The sequence below is a fragment of the Bombina bombina genome, chromosome 5 (genome assembly GCF_027579735.1).
Source record: "Bombina bombina isolate aBomBom1 chromosome 5, aBomBom1.pri, whole genome shotgun sequence".
In the NCBI taxonomy this organism is placed as follows: Eukaryota; Metazoa; Chordata; class Amphibia; order Anura; family Bombinatoridae; genus Bombina; species Bombina bombina.
This window is the reverse complement of record NC_069503.1, coordinates 600177428-600197755: the sequence shown is the minus strand read 5'-3', so window position 1 is coordinate 600197755 and position 20328 is coordinate 600177428. Positions and strand designations below refer to the sequence as shown.

General features: G+C 37.1%; 1 protein-coding gene across 1 annotated transcript in view; it reads right to left on the bottom strand.

Moving 5' to 3' along the window:
• CUL1 (cullin 1) overlaps positions 1-19238 on the bottom strand; it is a 275965-nt gene extending 256727 nt beyond the window's left edge. Inside the window, exons 1-2 of the mRNA XM_053715813.1 lie at positions 19117-19238; positions 1200-1518 (exon numbers count right to left, since the gene is read on the bottom strand). Coding sequence (XP_053571788.1) covers positions 1200-1339 — 140 coding nt within the window. The 5' untranslated portion in view covers positions 1340-1518; positions 19117-19238. The remainder of the gene's footprint in view (positions 1-1199; positions 1519-19116) is intronic.
• Between the last annotated feature and the right edge of the window lie 1090 nt (positions 19239-20328).

Sequence of the window (20328 nt, the reverse complement as noted above, 5' to 3'; positions counted from 1 at the left end):
AAATACCTCCTTTACCTTTATTTTATCATTTTAACTAGTCAGTTTTGTCTGTTGTATCCCTACTTATACTGAAAATGTCAATGTGTGTTCTGGTTGTAGAAAAGCTACACAGGCAAGAAGGTTTGGGGGCAGGGGAGGGGGGGGGAACACACTTCCAGTGGGGGTGGGGTGGGACTGAGTAATAGTAAAATGTAAAATAGTAAAATGTTAATTTTCCATTGTTCTTTAAGTATTGGTGTCCCTGCATGCTCAGCTCATTTCATTAGGTTGTGGTTTCAATTAGCAGAAAACTATTTCACACATAAAAATAAACCTAAAGATTGTATCGCCATACATTTGAGATGCTGCAGCTGGAACAAGTAGTAACTGTAAACTCATTAAGAGGACACCAATGTTACAGTACACAGTCCCCTTAAACAGCTAACAACAGAATTTAATATTCAAAATATAAGCTAACACGCAAACTTTTAAATCCCTGTAGCAAATGTCTGAGCCATGATTCACTTCTCCTGATTTTCTACACACACCACTTAGGACTTGCAAGTTTGAGTTGTACATGCCAACCAACTAATTAAACACAGATACAGCACTAGTTGTGCAAAGACATATGTTTTTGCTGTATTTGTTAACAGTGGTGTGGCTAATCAGAGGAGTACTGTGTGTGTCACTGACTTTAACCAGTGCAAGCTCCAGATCCTGCAATCAAGGTAAGATCTGGAGCACACACTGGTTACAGTCAAGTACAATATCATCATGCTTATGCAGCCACTGAGGAGGGTTAGAAAGCAACTTTGGGGGGGTGGGGTAAAATACTTAAAAAGGGAGTGTAGGAGCGGTGAAGAAGCAATTAATAGACTATATTAGGCTTATACATCAAATGCTGCATTTAAAAAAAAAAAAAAACTAAGGTTTACTGTCCCTTTAAGTGAGATATTACATAAATAACTACTACTTACCATTTATCACACATGCTCTCATTCATAACCTCTAGCTCTAATTATGTGCCATTTTAATATGTGGCAACACTGAGAATCAACATGAAATTTAAAAACAAAGAGCTGCTGACATTAAAAACTCTGAGATGTATTGTCAGAGCAAGGTACTTTGGCCCTTTATTCTATATATGACAGGATCTTCAAATCTTAACTCCAAAATATATGGAAGAAACCATGGCAGTATCTTAAATGCTTTAAGGATACGTGTAGAGTTCCATGTATCTGGACTTGGCCATACTCTGTCTGGTGTAAACTTGTTGGATCCCGGCCCGCAGGTCATCCCAGATCTGGTCCAAGCCAATCTGTTTAAGTCCATGGGGGTTTTGACTTCTGTTCGAAGACATCTTTCCTTTCTTTTTTTATTTTTTTTATTTTTCCCCCCTTTAAAAGTCCTTCAGTGTTGCAACTTCTTCTTCTGTTCTAGTTATTCCTCCATAAGACAACAGAAGGGGTGGACATTCCAAACTCAATCCCGGGTTAATCAAGAATATGTTGTAGTAAAGTGTGCACTTTGTCAGCAACCCTAAACATAGAAAGAAAAAAAAATTAAACAGAGAATGATGCAGCCACTATATAAAATAAATCTAATTTAGCTTTATCAGTCAAGGAGATTACATACTCGCTGTTATACTATAATCATTGCATATTTCCAAAATTCCATACCAGAGAGTTTGTTATTTTAGCTGCATCAGATTTCATAATCTTGCATAACTTTTGTGTATAAAAATGTTATCTATAATGTTTGAAATAACTTAATGCTGAACAAGTCTATTTTCTAAAATTAGAATGTAAATGGGTGGTTGATACATGGAATAACCCTACCAGCAAACTTAGGGGTTAATTTACCATGCCTGCAGGTAGAAAGATTCACAAGTAGTGAACCTGTCTGTCTGCAATTGTCACTTGCAATTGTACGGCAAAATGTATCCTCTTGTAAAATGCTACCCACTGCTCGAGAGCAACCAACTGTGCTAGCGCAGGGAATGTCAATCACTCCAAACGAGCAAGTGTTGGGGTGATCAATATTGCAAATTCTGAGGTGGCAGAGAGAAAAAAAAAAGCAGTTTATGATTCTTAGATAATATGTGGAAGCAGGCTCACTTACGCCAACCTGTTCCACATAGTCAGAATTTTTTTTTTACCCCTTAGTAGTGAAAGATTCACATTTAAACAGTGTTGTATTTTATTTTTAAAAAATTTTAAAACATAAATAGTGTTTAATTTAAAACTGAATGAAAGTTACACATCAAACTTGTAGCTCTCTCTCTCTAAAAATAAATCAAATCAGTAATGAACCACTTGAAAACACTGGTGAGCATGTTGATCTCATCTCCCTTGATTCTAACTAATTAGGGCTAGTTGTAAATAAATAAGTCCACTGTGCATTATGCTGCATATATAATTTACAGAATTTGTGCTCCGGCCTTGCTAGGGAGCATGGAACAAACACAAAAAAGTATTTTACAGCATAACCAGCAAAAAAAAAAAAAAAAAAAAAACCTATTGCAATTATTTTATTAATTTATTGTATTACTGATTCATTTGGACTTTTAAAGTGATGGTAGATTCCAGCGTTTCAAAAACAATAGGATTTACCATCACTTAAAAATGCGACCATTCATTCATTAGTAAACAAAAAAAAAAGTGAAAATTACCCTTTATTTTGCCGCATCTTCAGTGCTAACCTAAGCGCACACGGCACAGCTCAGTTTTTCAATAAGGTAATGTTTCAACCTCTTAGCCAATAGCCGTGCTAGCATACAGGATAATTTACCATCACTTTAAGGGTCAAGGCATATTTAATAAATGTATTTTTAAACATATGGGTGTATTTGTGTTAAAGTTTCAAATTATGCACTCTATTGTTGTAATCTAGACCTTTGTCTGATCAACCAAAACAAATCATACCAATGTCAGACAAAAAGAACATCTCCCTTCCACAGTTCATACAAAAGTGACAAGAGATAACCCAGACACAACATTCTGAGCCTCAAATGAACTTGTGTTCGTGTGTCCACGAGTAATCATCCTACAGTTGTTTAACTTTTTAATGATTTATTTGAAAATAACATGTAGAAAGGCTGTTCTATTTAAAAGGGACATAAAAAGTGTGACAAAAGATAATGCTGTAAAATAGAGCATTTTATTATTTCACTGTCTTTTGAATATACCTGTGTTTGAACCCTGCAAATCTGTTGAACAAACACATGGTTAAAGTCAGCTCCAGAGCTGCTGAGCCAATTACAGGAGTAATATGTGAGTAGCCACCAATGAGATATCCCCAGCAGTGTATTGCTGCTGCTAAGCCTACCAAGGTATTCTTTTCAACAAAATCACCAAGAGACCAAACTAAATTTCTCAACGTGATGGTAAACCGTTACCCTAGTGTTTCTGAAACGCTAGGATTTACCATTGGAACAAATATGCTGAAAATTTATTTGTTTGAAGCGTTTGCTGCACTGAGCTCCTCACGCTATTTTGCTGTGAAGTGACGTTTCCAGCTCTTAGCAAATAGCCGTAAGAGCCAGCTGGTGCCAAGCCAGATAGCCCGCATGGCTATTGGCCAATTATGAAGCTTCTACATTTGAAGTCATTGACAATCATTCTGTTCCAACAAGAGGTTGCAACAATTACCTGTATGTGTAGTTCATATGCATTATTGTCCTTCATAAGGGAACAACGGAAACTGTATGTGGTTAACCCCTTAATGACCACAGCACTTTTCCATTTTCTGTCCGTTTGGGACCAAGGCTATTTTTACATTTTTGCGGTGTTTGTGTTTAGCTGTAATTTTCTTCTTACTCATTTACTGTACCCACACATATTATATACCGTTTTTCTCGCCATTAAACTAACTTTCTAAAAATACCATTATTTTCATCATATCTTATAATTTACTATAAAAAAAAATATAAAATATGAGGAAAAATTGAAAAAAACACACTTTTTCTAACTTTGACCCCCAAAATCTGTTACATATCTACAACCACCAAAAAACAGCCATGCTAAATAGTTTCAAAATTTTGTCCTGAGTTTAGAAATACCCAATGTTTACATGTTCTTTGCTTTTTTTGCAAGTTATAGGGCCATAAATACAAGTAGCACTTTGCTATTTCCAAACCACTTTTTTCCAAAATTAGCGCTAGTTACATTAGAACACTAATATCTTTCAGGAATCCCTGAATATCCCTTGACATGTATATATTTTTTTTTAGTAGACATCCCAAAGTATTGATCTAGGACAATTTTGGTATATTTCATACCACCATTTCACCGCCAAATGCGATCAAATACAAAAAATCGTTCACTTTTTCACAAACTTTTGGTTTCTCACTGAAATTATTTACAAACAACTTGTGCAATTATGGCATAAATGGTTGTAAATTCTTCTCTGGGATCCCCTTTGTTCAGAAATAGCAGACATATATGGCTTTGGCGTTGCTTTTTGGTAATTAGAAGGCCGCTAAATGCCACTGCGCACCACAAGTGTATTATGCCCAGCAGTTAAGGGGTTAATTAGGGAGCTTTTAGGGAGCTTGTAGGGTTAATTTTAGCTTTAGTGTAGTATAGTAGACAACCCCAAGTATTGATCTAGGCACATTTTGGTATATTTCATGCCACCATTTCACCGCCAAATGCGATCAAATTGAAAAAAAAGTTAAATTTTTCACAATTTTAGGTTTCTCACTGAAATAATTTACAAACAGCTTGTGCAATTATGGCACAAATGGTTGTAAATACTTGTCTGGGATCCCCTTTGTTCAGAAATAGCAGACATATATGACTTTGGCGTTGCTTTCTGGTAATTAGAAGGCCGCTAAATCCTGCTGCGCCTCACACGTGTATTATGGCTAGCAGTGAAGGGGTTAATTAGGGAGTTTGTAGGGAGCTTGCAGGGTTAATTTTAGCTTTAGTGTAGAGATCAGCCTCCCACCTGACACATCCCACCCCCTGATCCCTCCCAAACAGCTCCCTTCCCTCCCCCACCCCACAATTGTCCCCGCCATCTTAAGTACTGGCAGAAAGTCTGCCAGTACTAAAATAAAAGGGTTTTTTTAAAAATAAATTTTTTTTTTAGCATATTTACATATGCTAGGGTGTAGGATCCCCCCCTTAGCCCCCAACCTCCCTGATCCCCCCCCAAAACCACTCTCTAACCCTCCCCTCTGCCTCATTGGGGGCCATCTTGGGTACTGGCAGCTGTCTGCCAGTACCCAGTTTGCAAAAAAAAGTGCTTTTTTTATTTTTGTTTGGCTTTTTTCTGTAGTGTAGCTTCCCCCCCCACACAGACAAACCCCCACCACCTTGCTGATCTTTTTTTTTTTTTTTAAATATTTAGACATTTATAATAATAATAATTTTTTATTAATACATTTTCTGTAGTGTAGCGGTTCCCACCCGCTCCCTCCCCGTGCGCGCCCCCGCTCATCCCCGCCCACGATCCCGCCCCCCCTGCACATAACCAGGGCCATCGATGGCCGCCACCCACCTCCCGGTCCGGCTCCCACCCACCAACGAAGGGAGCCACCGATCTCCGGTGCAGAGAGGGCCACAGAGTGGCTCTCTCTGCACCGGATGGCTACCAAAGGTTATTGCAGGATGCCTCCATATCGAGGCATCACTGCAATAACCGGAAAGCAGCTGGAAGCGAGCAGGATCGCTTCCAGCTGCTTTCCACACCGAGGACGTGCAGGGTACGTTCTCAGGCATTAACTGCCTTTTTTTTTTTTGAGGACGTGCCCTGCACGTCCTCGGTCGTTAAGGGGTTAAAAAGTCAGCAAACACCCAGAAGACACTTTTGTGTCAGCTGACTCCAGGGTGAAATTAAAGGGACATAAAACAATTTTTTTTTCTTTCAAGGTTGAGATAGAGCATGCAGTTGTAAAGAACTTTCTAATGTATTTCCATTATCAAATTTTCTTTTTTTATCTTGTTGGTATCATTTTAACATAGCAGATGAGGTTGAAAGAAGACCAAAAAAAAAAGTCTATCAAGTTCTACCTATCCTTTATTGAAGGAGCAGTAATGCTGCATAAAAACAAAATCCAATTGCACGCTGACCGCAGTACACTCTTTCAAATACTTGGGTATGTTGTTAGACCCCAACCTATCTTTTGGCCTCCACATAGAAAAACTTGCATCTAAACTTTATCCAAAACTAGGTGCCCTGTACAGAAACAAATCCTGCATCAGCCCTAGAGTAAAGGAAACGATTGTACAGCAAATGCTGATGCCTATTATGAATTACAGGGACGTAGTATATGCACCTGCACCGCAAACTCACCTTAATAAACTTCATACATTGTATAACTCATTCTGCCACTTTGTGCTACAATGTAACTACAGGACCCACCATTGTGACATGCTAAAAGAACTAAACTGGCTGTCGCTGGAATCCAGACGCACCCTCCATCTTTCCTGCCTTGTGTTTAAGAGCCTTTCTGGGAAGCTCCCACCCTACCTGAGCAGAATGCTCTCCCCGGCTATTCCCACCTCCTATAACCTCCGATCCAGTACCAGCACATTATTTAGTCTGCCTCAATACAAAAAAAAAAAAAAAAAAGCAGCTCGATACTCCTTTTCCTACAAAGCACCACAATTATGGAACAACCTCCTGCACACTTTCAAAACTTCCCCAAGCCTAATATCCTTTAAGAGATCCCTCTCTACATATCTCAAAACAGAATGCACCTGTCATGGTTGATTAAATATTTCCTACCTGTTCTATGTTAAACTTTTGCATATATTGTGTATTATTATTGTTTTTGTATTTTATTGTACCCTATTGTATCAATGCAATGTTTTGTGGTCCCAGGACATACTTGAAAACGAGAGAAATCTCAAATGTATTCTTCCTGGTAAAATATTTTATAAATAAAATATCTTCCTTTTTACATTTATTTATCTTTAATCTTTTAACAACCGTAAAGTACCATGTACATCGCTGGTCGTTAAAGTTTTCCATATTTATAACAGCACCCCTATTATACCCCCTCTCCCTTCTGGTCACCGGAAATAGCGCAGTCTGCCAAATAGTGAGCCATTTGTAACACAAACCCCATAGAAAGACCAGCAATGCACCCTACTTAAGGGGTTACATTTTCTTAGTATCCACATCCAATTGTAAAGGGGCTTTACGTTGCTAATCAGGATACTTGTCTTAGGACATGCAAGGGAGTCAGAGTCTGGTATCTGCAGGCTCAGTCACTTTATAGCCTGCATTTTAAGGAATTCAATCTTGCCATATTGTTGTGAAATCCCAAGATATCACAGTAAAACAAAAGTGTTAACTAAGCACCAATGATGATTGGCTATTGTGTTTTCAGTGACAAGTTAGAACAGTGACAACAGTGAGAAAAGTAGCTGAAAAATAATTGCTCATAGAACACTAACTGGTAAGTAATATATTATTTATTTTTTAAGGTAAAATATCTTCCTTTTTTGCAGTGAACTTCAAATGATGTTTTACAGATAGGAATCTGTGAATATAATCACAAAGAAAGAGGACGCCTCCTTGTGCAACACTGAGATGATGATGAAAAAGGCAGAGCTTGAACTGAAATGATACTCACAAGGGAAGCAGCACCAAATGTGCTAAATGGCGCAGGGTGGGGAATCACAGTGACCCAGCAATAGGATGTTGGGATCCAGGAATTCCAGGTGGAGTGGTAGATAAGACAGGCTCAGGCTTCCATATAGTACAACATATATTTATTTAAAATGGTATTAAAAACATAGGGTGTTAAACATCACCCTAAAAGGTATAAACACAAAACAGATTGCAACGCGTTTCTCAGCTCAACTAGCTGTTTCCTCAGGCATCTGATGCCTGAGGAAACAGCTAGTTGAGCTGAGAAACGCGTTGCAATCTTACATTTGTTTTTATACCTTTTAGGGCGATGTTTAATGTGTTTAATACCATTTTAAATAAATATATGTTGTACTATATGGAAGCCTGAGCCCGTCTTATCTACCACTCCACCTGGAATTCCTGTATCCCAACATCCTATTGTAGGATCAGTGTAGCTGGGTCACTGTGATTCCCCAGCCTGCGCCATTTAGCACATTTGGTGCTGCTCCCCTTGCGAGTATCATTTCAGTTCAAGATCAGCCTTTTTCATCATCATCTCAGTGTTGCACAAGGAGGCGTCCTCTCTCTTTGCGATTATATTCACCGTTTCCTGTTTTTTATCGATTATCCACAAGAGGAGCTGCTCATATTCATTGGAATTGACCTGATTACTGAATTCAGACGAATTACAACCATTGATGAATACATCAGGACAATCTTGATCACCTGAACTTGTGTCACCAAGCACTCATAAAGATATAACAAATATTTATCCTACGACTGGTGACTATAATTGGTTGGTTGTTCTTGATGTGTATTACAATTGTTTGGTTGTTCCCTATGTGATATAGTCCTATGTATTAGACCCTTATAGGAAATATTGCAATAATACTCATCATAAATACACCGTACTATATTAGATAGACTGACATATTCTCTTATTACCTAATCTGATGGTATAGCGCCCCCTAAGGTTGGACACGTTCGTGTCACAACAGTTGAATATATTCTTTTGTTTTTACAAATATGCTGTATCACTTTCAAGTGATTTAGGCCATGGGTAGCATGTCCCTTTATAGTTTCCATTTGTTCATTCAGAATTTTTGGCTCCTAAATATTTGGGCTGGCTAACAGATTTGGAAAAAATAAGTTAATACCTGACCTAGATACACATTTTGTTTAACTTTGTGACGGAAAGAGCAAGTAGATAAAGACCAATCCCTGCACCACACCTGTTGGCTAAAAATAAACTACAGTTACAGTGGACATAAAGAAAAAAAAAAAAAAGCTGACATGGAAAAAATGTTGACAGGCATGACAAACTTAATTTCCTTGATGATGTTATATTCTGATTCCAGAACTAGGCTAAGTGACAAATGTAGGTCAGTATACACAAACTACCAAGTGACAGTGCAGACTGATGGAAGTGCTGTTGGATTTTTGTCAATGGGAACATGGATGGCCCCATCTGCAATGTGCTCTTTGTAATAATCGCCTACACTGGAATGCTGCAGGTGACACTGCTGCTGGGGGTGGGTAAAGCAAACTCTTTGGGTGTTAGAGTGCTGCAGCCTATTGCCTTGCAATCTGTTGCAGAGCACACCTCTCTGGTATCCAAGGGGACGAGCCTAACCTTACATGGAGATCACTGGTCACCACATTCTTACACCAGATGTCATGAGCAAAGCTCTTAGCATGAATGAGATCTCAATCAATGACATCCTGGCTGCAAGTTTGTGTTTGGAGATGTTGAAACTGCAATATTATTAGCCAGATATAATTTAAGATGTAGGGCAATGTTTTTGCAAACACTAGAAATTTACTACCAGACTAGCTGTCAAAATGAAAGATTCATGATTCAGACAGGGAATTCAATTTTAAACAACTTTCCAATATACTTCTATAATCAAATTTGCTTCATTTTCTATACTGCATATAATGTTCCTTTAATACACAATAGAGTAGGAGTCGACAAATTAAAATCTAGGAACCATTAAAAATATTTAGGAGCCAGACAGTATTTGTCTATAAATATATGCAGAAAAACACAAAAAGTTAAGAGCCAGGGAAAAATTCTAGGAGCTAGTAGCTCCCTTGCCTTCAGCGTTTGTTGAGTCCAGCAATAGGGCATTTTGGAAATAAAATGAATTTGTTTAAAAAGGTATCATTCAAAGATGTAAAAGCAGAGAAGTGAAGTTGGGATGCATTTCAGTGCTCCAAATCAATCCCATCCATTATTCAGCATCAAAACTTTTACTAAAGTCAGCAAGAATCATCTGGATTTCTATATATTAGCCAAGCCATCTTATTAAAAGGATAACAAATAGGGGCAGATTTATCATGCACCGTATGCTGCAGTTTCCACGCAAACCTTCAGGCTCACCAGAAACAAGAGTTAAAGGGATAATTAAGTCAAAATTAAACTTGCATCATTTAGATAGAGCATGTCATTTTAAGACACTTTTAAATTCACTTCTATTTTCAAATGTGCTTCGTTCTCTTATTCGTTCTCTCATTAAAAAATGAATACGCACATACCATACACTAGTGGGAGCTGCTGCTGATTGGTGCCTGCACCCATTTGTCTCCTGTGATTGGCTAAATAGATATGTTCAGCTTCCTGTCAGTAGTGCAATGCAGTCCCTTCAGCAATGGATAACAAGAGAATGAAGAAAATGTGATAATTGAATTAAATTGGAAAGTTGTTTAAAACTATGTTCTATCTAAATCATAAAAGAAAATGTGGGGGGTTACTATCCCTTTAAGAAGCAGTCGCTGCTTCTTAACTCGTCTGCCACACCGATTGGCCGCTAATGTGCAGGGGACAGTATTACAGCGGATCATGTCCGCCCGCACAATGATTAATCGGCCCCATAGAATGTAATTTTAAGACATTCATGTGCCATGAACAGCAGTCAGTGAGCTGAAGTGGGATCATTAAAAAAAAAAAAAAATAAATAAAAAAAAACAGGAAGTAAAAAAAAGTTTTGAAAACCAAGATATTATGAACTTAATTTTTATCTCCAATATTTTTTATTGTAGGTCACTAGATGTCCTTTAAGAGATGTGAGAAAATATTTACCACAACATGAAAGATGTATGTATCAGGAAAACCCTATGTTTAAAAAAAAAAAGTACAGTAATGAAGGAACATTAAAAAAAATATTGTTAAATGGGCATAATGGTCTAAATAGAAGCAAAGTTATTACTATTTTAGTGGCATATGCACGTTTGCTGTGCATGTCCTGAGTACTATAATACAAACAGCTGCAGCTTGCAGGATATAATTTTTTTTTAAAAAAAAGCACATTTTTTCCCTGTAAAATTAACTGTAAAATAAATAAAAAGTAGCCCATCTTCCTCTGAGGGGTACTTGCCTGCATGTGACAATCTGCATTATGTACCAATTATCGGCTGATAATGCATACATATGAAAAACTGCTTATTCCCATTAAGAAAGTGAATAATAATTACTCCAATGCCTCTCAGATTCTAAAGCCTACAGATATTGTCAATATGCTCATCTGCATAAACACTGTTTTTAGGCAGTTACAAAACACATGTTACTAGATAGAATGAGGTAAAATAGTTTTCTGGTGCAAAAATTACTATTAGATGTTTGTACTATTGAAGTTCTGCTATGCAAAGGAGCTAAACATACTTGAAAACCAGGACATACTTGAAAACGAGAGAAATCTCAATGTTTCCTTCCTGGTAAAATATTTTATAAAAAAATAAACACATTGTTAAATTCCCAATCGGAGCCCCAAGCACTGCAGCTGCTAGGCTGAACATAGGCGGTGATTTGCGGGATATTTTGGCTACCACTGCTCGCTGGGTCAACGACTGTTACCTGCTCAGAACCAGCAGTTCACTGCAGCTTCCAAGCAGACCTTTACCTCTGTTTTTAACAGAGGGTTTAAACAGAGTTGAAGTGTCAATAGTAAAACAGCTTACATGATCTAACGAATTAGAGCATGCAATTTTTTGCCCTAAAAGATTCCTTAAAAATGTAAAAGGTGTGTCTACATTGTTTTCCTTTAGTCATGTCTTACACTTGATTATCTCAATTTAAAAGAATTTCAGTCCAGAATCAATTATATTCACAAAAAATGCAAATTTTACTACAATGGCCAGACAACACATTGCCATGATGGAACAGTAATCAAAACGAAAACGCTGTTCAACTAAGAATATACTAAGCTGTCAACTGCTCATAACAAAAATCATATGATTAATGTGCCAACAGATGAGTATTTATATCAATTGCATCATAAGGCAGCATCCATTTTAGCAGTCTTAAAGGAGTAGAGAAATATGCTACCAACATGTTTCTCCTGTTGATAGGCAATAACTAGAACAGAACACACCATGCAACAGATGCTTAATTGTGGTTTATGCTTTAGTTATGAAGAATAACAGATGATTCTAATCACACTTATTTATGCCAACAAGAATACAAGGTTCATAGTAGCAATCATTAAAATAGAAATAAGTTGAAAGCTAAATGTATTACTACCTATCTGCTCCAGAATAGACAGTACACTATTGATAAATCCAAACTGCCTACCTTTAATATTTGTGATGAGTGTTCCCATACAGAGTGGTTACTCCTGTCAGACTAATAGCCTTTTCTTGCTTTGAGATTTATTCTGCATAAGATCTGTTCACCCAATTTTTTTCTTCTAAAAAATTTGCTATAATTTTATGCAGTTGTGGCAAAGGTAAAAGGAAGTATAAGCAAATGGAACAATGATTAATGGTAGTTAAACACGTCCTGTAAAATTTGTATATAAAAACAAGAAAAGTTAGTTTTGCCATAAGAGGAAACAATGATCAATGTGCTCATAAGGGACTGGTTTTGTTTTCATTTTCAAAAAATAAGTGAGTTAAAGGGACAGTCAACACCCGGCAGAACTTAATACCATCATTTAGATACTCAGAATAAGATGCGCCTGCACCACCTCCCATGTCAAATACCTCTAACGATATGAAGTAATCGTCCACAGCACATACATTTTTCAGCTGTAGACATGGCCGCCAAACTCCTCCCCCTCTTCCTTTATCACCCTTCTCTATAGAACTCAATGCTCGTTTGTGTTCTTGCTAATGAGCATGCGCATTAGAAATTCCTCTCTGCTCGCAAGCAGAAATTTGAACTGCTGCTGGGAATCGCCGTGACCGCGGGTAAAGAATCCGACCAAGGAATCTATTCTGATTGGCTGTTTATTTTAAAAAGAAACCTATTATGTTATGTTGGGTGGAGTTTGGCGGCCATGTCTACAGCTGAAAAAGTGATGTGCTGTGGACGATTACTCCAAATCGTTAGAGGTATTTAAACAGGTGAGGTGGTGCAGGCGCATCTTATTCTGAGTATCTAAATGATGGTATTAAAGGGACAGTATACACTCATTTTCATATAACTGCATGTAATAGACACTACTATAAAGAATAAGATGCACAGATACTGATATAAAAATCCAGTATAAAACTGTTTAAAAACTTACTTAGAAGCTGTCAGTTTGGCTCTGTTGAAAAGGTAGTTGGAAAGCCCACTGCAAGTGGCAAATAAGACACTCCCCCCTCCCCCTTCTTTTACATATGAAAAGACCCTTTACACAAACAGGAGCAAGCTGGAGAAGGTAGCTGGCGGTATTCAAATAAAACTTTGGGGCTTGGTTAGGAGTCTGAAAATCAGAACAATGTTATTTAAAAATAAGCAAAACTATACATTTATTTTAAAAAAAAAAAAAAACTTTATGGGCTATATAAACAGATCATCTACAAAACATTTATGCAAAGAAAAATTGAGTGTATAATGTCCCTTTATGTTCTGCCGGGTGTTGACTGTCCCTTTAAGACAGAGTATTAAAATGAAATTAATATTTATTCTCTAGAATTCTTCTGTCATGTTAAAAGGAGTACCAGTGGTAACAAAATAAAAAAGGCACACCAACATTACCATCTGGATAAATGTAAAAACACAAATAAATGTGTTTTTCAATGCCTTAGTCTAAAAATGATTAATGAGCATTACCTTTAGAAATATGAACAAAGGGTTACAGTAACAAAAACATTTGTGTTCACTTATTCATGTTAAAAACGTTAAAAGTTGGGGAATGCTTTTATGCAAGCAGGAAAGGCTTTTAAAACGTTTAAATTCTTTTCACTATTCAATAATGATTTAGCAACAATCATGTCAGATGATTGATACTGGTATCAGCCAATAATCATGTGAGCTTCACTTTTATTCTTGGTCCATCCTAATAAACAAAACATTAAAAGTGCTGCTGCTAACTTGCTTCAGTAACACAGGATAGGATTCAGATAGAGCATGCGATTTTAAACTTTACAATTACTTCTATTATCTAATTTGTTTAGTTGCCTTGGTATTCCTTGTTGAAAAGGATATCTAGGTAGGCTCAGGAGCTGCTGATTGGTGGCTACACATAATGACTCATGTTAGTGGCCCACCCGATGTGTTAACTAGCTCCCAGTAGTGCATTGCTGCTTTTTCAACAAAATATACAAAGAGAACTAATTAAATTAGATAATAGAAGTCAATTGGAAAGTTTTTTTAAAATTGCATGCTCTGAATGATGGAAGAATTTTTTTTGGTTTCATGTCCCTTTAAGTTTAATCTGCTGAGAAAAAAAAATGTACCCAATAGGAAGAGAGGGTGAACTTTTTTTTCTATTAAATTAATTCGGATTAAGCCAACAAACAATTACTGGATAGAAAGATTTTTTTTTTCCCATGGTGAACGATTCATCCAAACAATTTTTTGTCGGTCACAAGTCTAGTAAACAATTATAAGGATTTGTGGAAACTATTAAAAAAAAATTAAATCTTCTCTTTTGAAAAATTCCTATCAATTATTCTATTGATACAAATAAAGTATGTAATGCGCTGTAAGATGGTACAAAAATCTGAGATTCTAAAAGAAGAAAAACAGCAATTACTAATATTTTACTCAAGCTTGTTTGATGCATCTCAATGGAAAAATAAAGTGAAGGTAAACTTTACATTTTAAAATCAGAGTAAAATCTAAGTGATATTTTAGATGGACATGTAATGTAACTTACTTTTAAACCTAGCCCCCCACTTTAAAACTAATTCTTTGTGAGCTAACAGTTTAATCTCCAAATCGGTGCTCCAGTTGTACAGCACATTTTTGCAACACATCTAGATTAAAAAGTAAGTAACAGAGCATCTTCATTAGACGTGATCAATTAAGGTGCTCAGTTGGATTGAGATCTGGTGACTGTGGAGGCCATTGGAGTACAGTGAACTATGTCATGTTCAAGAAACCAGTTTGAGATAATTTGAGCTTTGTGACATGGTGCATTATCCTGCTGGAAGTAGCCATCAGAAGATGGGTACACTGTAGTCAAAGGGATGGACATGGTCAGCAACAATATTCCGGTAGGCTGTGGCATTTAAACAATGCTCAATTGGTACTAAGGGGCCCAAAGTGTGCCAAGAAAATATCCCCACACCATTATACCACAACCACCAGTCTGAACTGTCGATATTATCATCATCATAATGTATTTGTAGAGCAACAACAGGTTCCGCAGCGCTATGAACATAGGTGGCATATAAAACCCAATTACAGGGATCAAATGGGTAGAGGGTTCTGCCGAGAGTTGCGCTGTTGTCGGCTATTATGAGGGTGGACTACAAACAGCGATACAAGGCAGGATGGATCCATGCTTTTTTGTTTGTGCCAAATTCTGATCCCATCATCTGAATGTTGCTGAAATTGAGACTCAGACCAGGCTATGTATCTTCTATTGTCAAAGTTGGATGAGCCTGTGTGAATTGTAGCCTCAGTTTCCTGTTCTTAGCTGTCAGGAGTGGCACCCGGTGTGGTCTTCTGCTGCTGTAGCCCATCTTGCTTCAACTTTCAGTGCGTTGTGCGTTCAGAGATGGTATTCTGCATTCCTTGGTTGTAACGAGTAGTTATTTGAGTTACTGTTGCCTTTTTATAATCTCAAACCATTCTCCTCTATCCTCCGACGTAATCAACAATGCATTTTTGGCCACAAAACTGCCACTCACTGGATATTTTCTCTTTTTCAGACCATTCTCTGTAAACCCTAGAGATGGTTGTACGTGAATATCCCAGTAGATCAGCAGTTTTTTAAATACTCAGACCAGCCCGTCTAGCACCAACAACTGAACTTCAGCAAGTCGTCTTCACCACGTCTAGATGCCTAAATACGAGTCGCTGCCATGTGATTGGCTGATTAGCAATTTGTTTTACCAAGCAATTGAACAGGTGTACCTAATAAAATGGCTGGTGTGTGTATGTGGGTTCTCTAAACCATGCATGTTACTATAATGCATAAAGTGTTCAATGTCAAGTTCAACTAATACAATTTCAAAGTAAACACAATAACAAGACTGTCTAGTCAAAACTTTCATTATTCCGATAGGGCATGCAATTTTAAACAACTTACCAATTTACTTTTATCATCACATTTGCTTAGTTCTCTTGGCATTCTTTGTTGAAAGCTAAACCTAGGTAGGCTCATATGCTAATTTCTAAGCCCTTAAAGGAAGCCTCTAATTTCAGTGCACTCTGAAAGTGTTTCAGAGCTAGACTGCGCTAGTTCAGGTGGTACCATATAGATAACATTGTGCTCACTGCCGTGGAGTTATTTAACAGTTAACACTGGTTGGCTTAAATGCAAGTCTGTCAAAAGAACTGAAGGGGGAAGTTGGCAGAGGCTTAGAAACAAGGTGATCACAGAGCTAAAAAGCATATTAAAATAACTATATTGATCATGCAAAAGAGGGGAATGGGCAATAAAGGGGTTATCCATCTTTTAAACAATACAAATATTGGAGTAGACTGTCCCTTCAATTAAAGATTTTTATTAGTAAACGAATGCACCATGGCAACTATATGTTTAACCCCAATAAAGAGGTTAAACACAAAAGGTAAGGCCATGTAGCAGAAGACATTCATACAACATGATTTGGTGGATACATAAATATATTACGCTTGAATAGTCTTGCTGTGCCCTGCTTAGGAGTGGCAATTGCAGCTCTTAAAGGGACACTGTAACCAAAAATTTTCTTTCGTGATTCAGATTGAGCATGAAATTTTAAGCAACTTTCTAATTTACTTCTATTATAAAATTTTCTTCATTCTCTTGGTATCTTTATTTGAAATGCAAGAATGTAAGTTTAGATGCAGGCCCATTTTTGGTGAACAACCTGGGTTGTCCTTGCTGATTGGTGGATAAATTCATCCACCAATAAAAAAGTGCTGTCCAGAGTACTGAACCGAAAAAAAGCTTAGATGCCTTCTTTTTCAAATAAAGATAGCAAGAGAACGAAGAAAAATTGATAATAGGAGTAAATTAGAAATTTGCATGCTCTTTCTGAATTACAAAAGAAAAATTTGGGGTTTAGTGTCCCTTTAAGGAAACTTTTGGTGAGATCATCAATTATTGCACTAATATGCCCCTTAAAAAAAAAAATGACATTTTTATAAGCTCATAAATAAAGCTCAATTTAAAGGGACATTTAACACAGAATTTTTATTTCATAATTCAGATCATACAATTTAAGAACTTTTTAAATTATATTATCAAATTTGCTTTGTTCTTTTGGTATCATTTGTTGAAAAGCATACCCAAGTAGACTCAGAAGCTGGGGGCTAGCTGCTGACTGATAGCTGCACACACATGCCTCATATCATTGGCTTACTGACGTCTTCAGCTAGTTCCCAGTAATGCATTGCTACTCCTTCCATAAAAGGATATCAACAGAAAAAAAGCAAAAATTATAGACGTAAATTGGAAAGTTGTTTACAATGGTATGCTCTATCTGAATCACAAAAGAAAAAAAAATGTTTTTTCATATCCATTTATTTATTACCCACTTTTTACCCAGAAGAACATAAAGCGATTTTTTTTCGTTATTAATACAGGCAGAGCATCCAATTTTAACAACTTTCCAATTTACTTTTATTAGCAAGGTTACTTCATTATCATTGTATCCTTTGTTGAAAGAGCAGCAATGCACTACTGGGACCTAGATTAACACATCTGGGGAGCCAATGAAAAGAAGCATATGTGTGCAGCCACCAAACAGAAGTGCATTTCTTCTCTTGGGCCTACCTAGGTATTTAAATTATATAATAGAAGTAAACAAGAAAGTTATTTAAAGCAGCATTATCTTTCTGATTCTTTAAAGTTTGTTTTACTTTACTTTGCCTTTGAGCTCTTACATTATGTTAGCACATATTCTAACACGTTCATCTTAATGAAACATCAATACCCAAAACGGATCTACTACAGTTAGTATATTGAGCTCACAAACAGGTATTACTCTGTTTTAAATATATTAATGACTTTTTGAGGCAATCACATTACATTTAAAAAAGTTTCTCTCTTGAAGGGACCACAAACTCATGTTTAGCAATAATTACAAAAGAATACTATAATTGTGTTAACATTCTACATGAAAAAGATAAAGCCACTGTCGTTTAAGACATTTTAAACAAACAGGAAGTGTATATTGGTGCATAATCCATTCCTAGGGACTGTCACTGAACAGCCATTGTTTAGCTTTGCTGGTTGAAAGTGTTAAAAGAACAACATTTTGTTTAAGCACAGAAACACACAATAGATTTTAAAAAGACCTATTAATGCAAATACAAAAGATTGCCTTTTATTGCCCTTTTAACAGACAAATTTAAATGCTATAAAAGTAGGTGTCGTGTTACAATTATATCCTTTGCTGCTGTCAGTATCCATTTAAACATTCCCTGCCATAAACAAATGGGGATACAATAGAGCATTTGCACCTGCTTATTAAATACCATTTCCATTGGAAACCTCCTCAAGATATGACAGATGCCATATCCCACTCTATATACCAGCAGACCCAGAAATATATATTTTATTTACACATTGAAAAATATATAGATACTACCACACTACTACCACAGATAAAATGAGATAGTAATATTAAAACATACAATAATCTGTAAAAGTATTTCATCTGAGCAGTCAAAAATCTCTCTACTTTTAAGGTACAGTTTCAACGCATCTGCAAAATCTGTGGTTGCTTTTAAAGATGACTGCGATTACTCAACTATTGTATTTGTGTGTGTATATATATATATATATATATACACACACACATACTGTATACTGTGCTGTCATGCCTCCTACAAACTATACAGATGCGACTTATTTTTTTACATCCGTTTTTATAGTGTCAGTAGTTTCTCGGAATCTACACAGCTTAGAGTGAAAGTATAAATCCAAATAAACACGCTCAGTGGGTGAATGTTAGCTCACACACTCGTGATGATGATATGGTGCCCTCATGCCCTGGGCACGTAACCACACTAGGACTGGGTCAATGCTCACTCACGGTTTAATGGCCGAGAGACGAGACCTGATGCAATAACCCTCACAAAACCTCCCATAATCACACTAACATCGATAGGTCCCTGTCTCTTCCCGTTAACACCGGAGGACGCAATCTTTCTACTCTTTTTTTTTTTTTTTTTCTAAACCTCACCTGGTTCCCAGCAAGTAGATACAGGAGACGGAACCCCCGGAGAGAGCCGGCCACTGTCAGCCGGAAATCCCGCCCTTCACACTAAGCTGAACCAATAGTGAAACAGGTTTAAACAGAGACAACTTCCGCATGTCAATCAAATAGCATCATCATTGCAAATGGTAAGAGAGTCGAACGTAAAGTTGATAGAGCGGACAGTGTAGCAAATCATGTTATGTGCTTCTTGACGGGCAATCAGCGTGAACGCACGCTCCTACGTACGCACAAGCACGCAGCCTCAGGATTCTATGGAAACAATACAAAGTAACAATCAAAACGAACTATCTGATTGAATATTGTGTTACGTATCCTTTTTTTTACTGACAGAAGAAAATAAATTTGTGCCCATAAAAAAAAATGTTTGTTCTTACAATTTTATCATGCGGTGGGCAAACCAGTATTTTCTTTATATATAGTATAACCTTCACACCTTTTATTAGCGCTTGGTAAAAAAAAACCCATCTAGGAGCAAGCCCATAAATGTAGGAACTTCTAGCATCTTTTAGCCACCCTTATGAGATATACATTCGCACACTCCCGGTTTGATCCCAATTTTGTCCACCATGTTACTGTTAACATCGCAGGTGAAATTAAGTAATATATTATTAACCCCCTCACACACATGTGTTGTCTTGGTAAATTACATTAACTTTCTCTCCACCCCCGTGTTGCCTCATTGGTAAAGATGTTTCGCATGAGGCATTAGATGGAGGGCTTGGCCAAACTTGCATTTGTGTTTCAAAACTGCAAGGACTAGAAAGCATTCAGCCACACCAGGATACATTTTAAAGGGACATTCAACACTGCCCACAACATTAATCTATGTTGAAAAACTATAAATAAAGATCAAGCTGCAACGTGCCCCCTTTCTCTTACTTCCTGCCTTCACTGTTGAATCGTCTACGATAACTTTAAAATTGGTGTCCTAACATGGCTTCCTAACTCCCCCCACCGTGACGTATTCAGCTTCTTTTTCAAACCAGCAGCCAATGATAGCCCATTCCTCGGACTGAAATCCAAGCGCGTTCACGGCCGTTAGCGCATGCGCGATACACTAGGAACAGTAAAAGCGGAACCATAATAAGCAAAGTTGTTTCCGTTCTGCTTATATTACGCATAGTACTCTATTTCGTTCTATTAGGTAAAACCCGATCCGATATGCAGCGTCGCCCG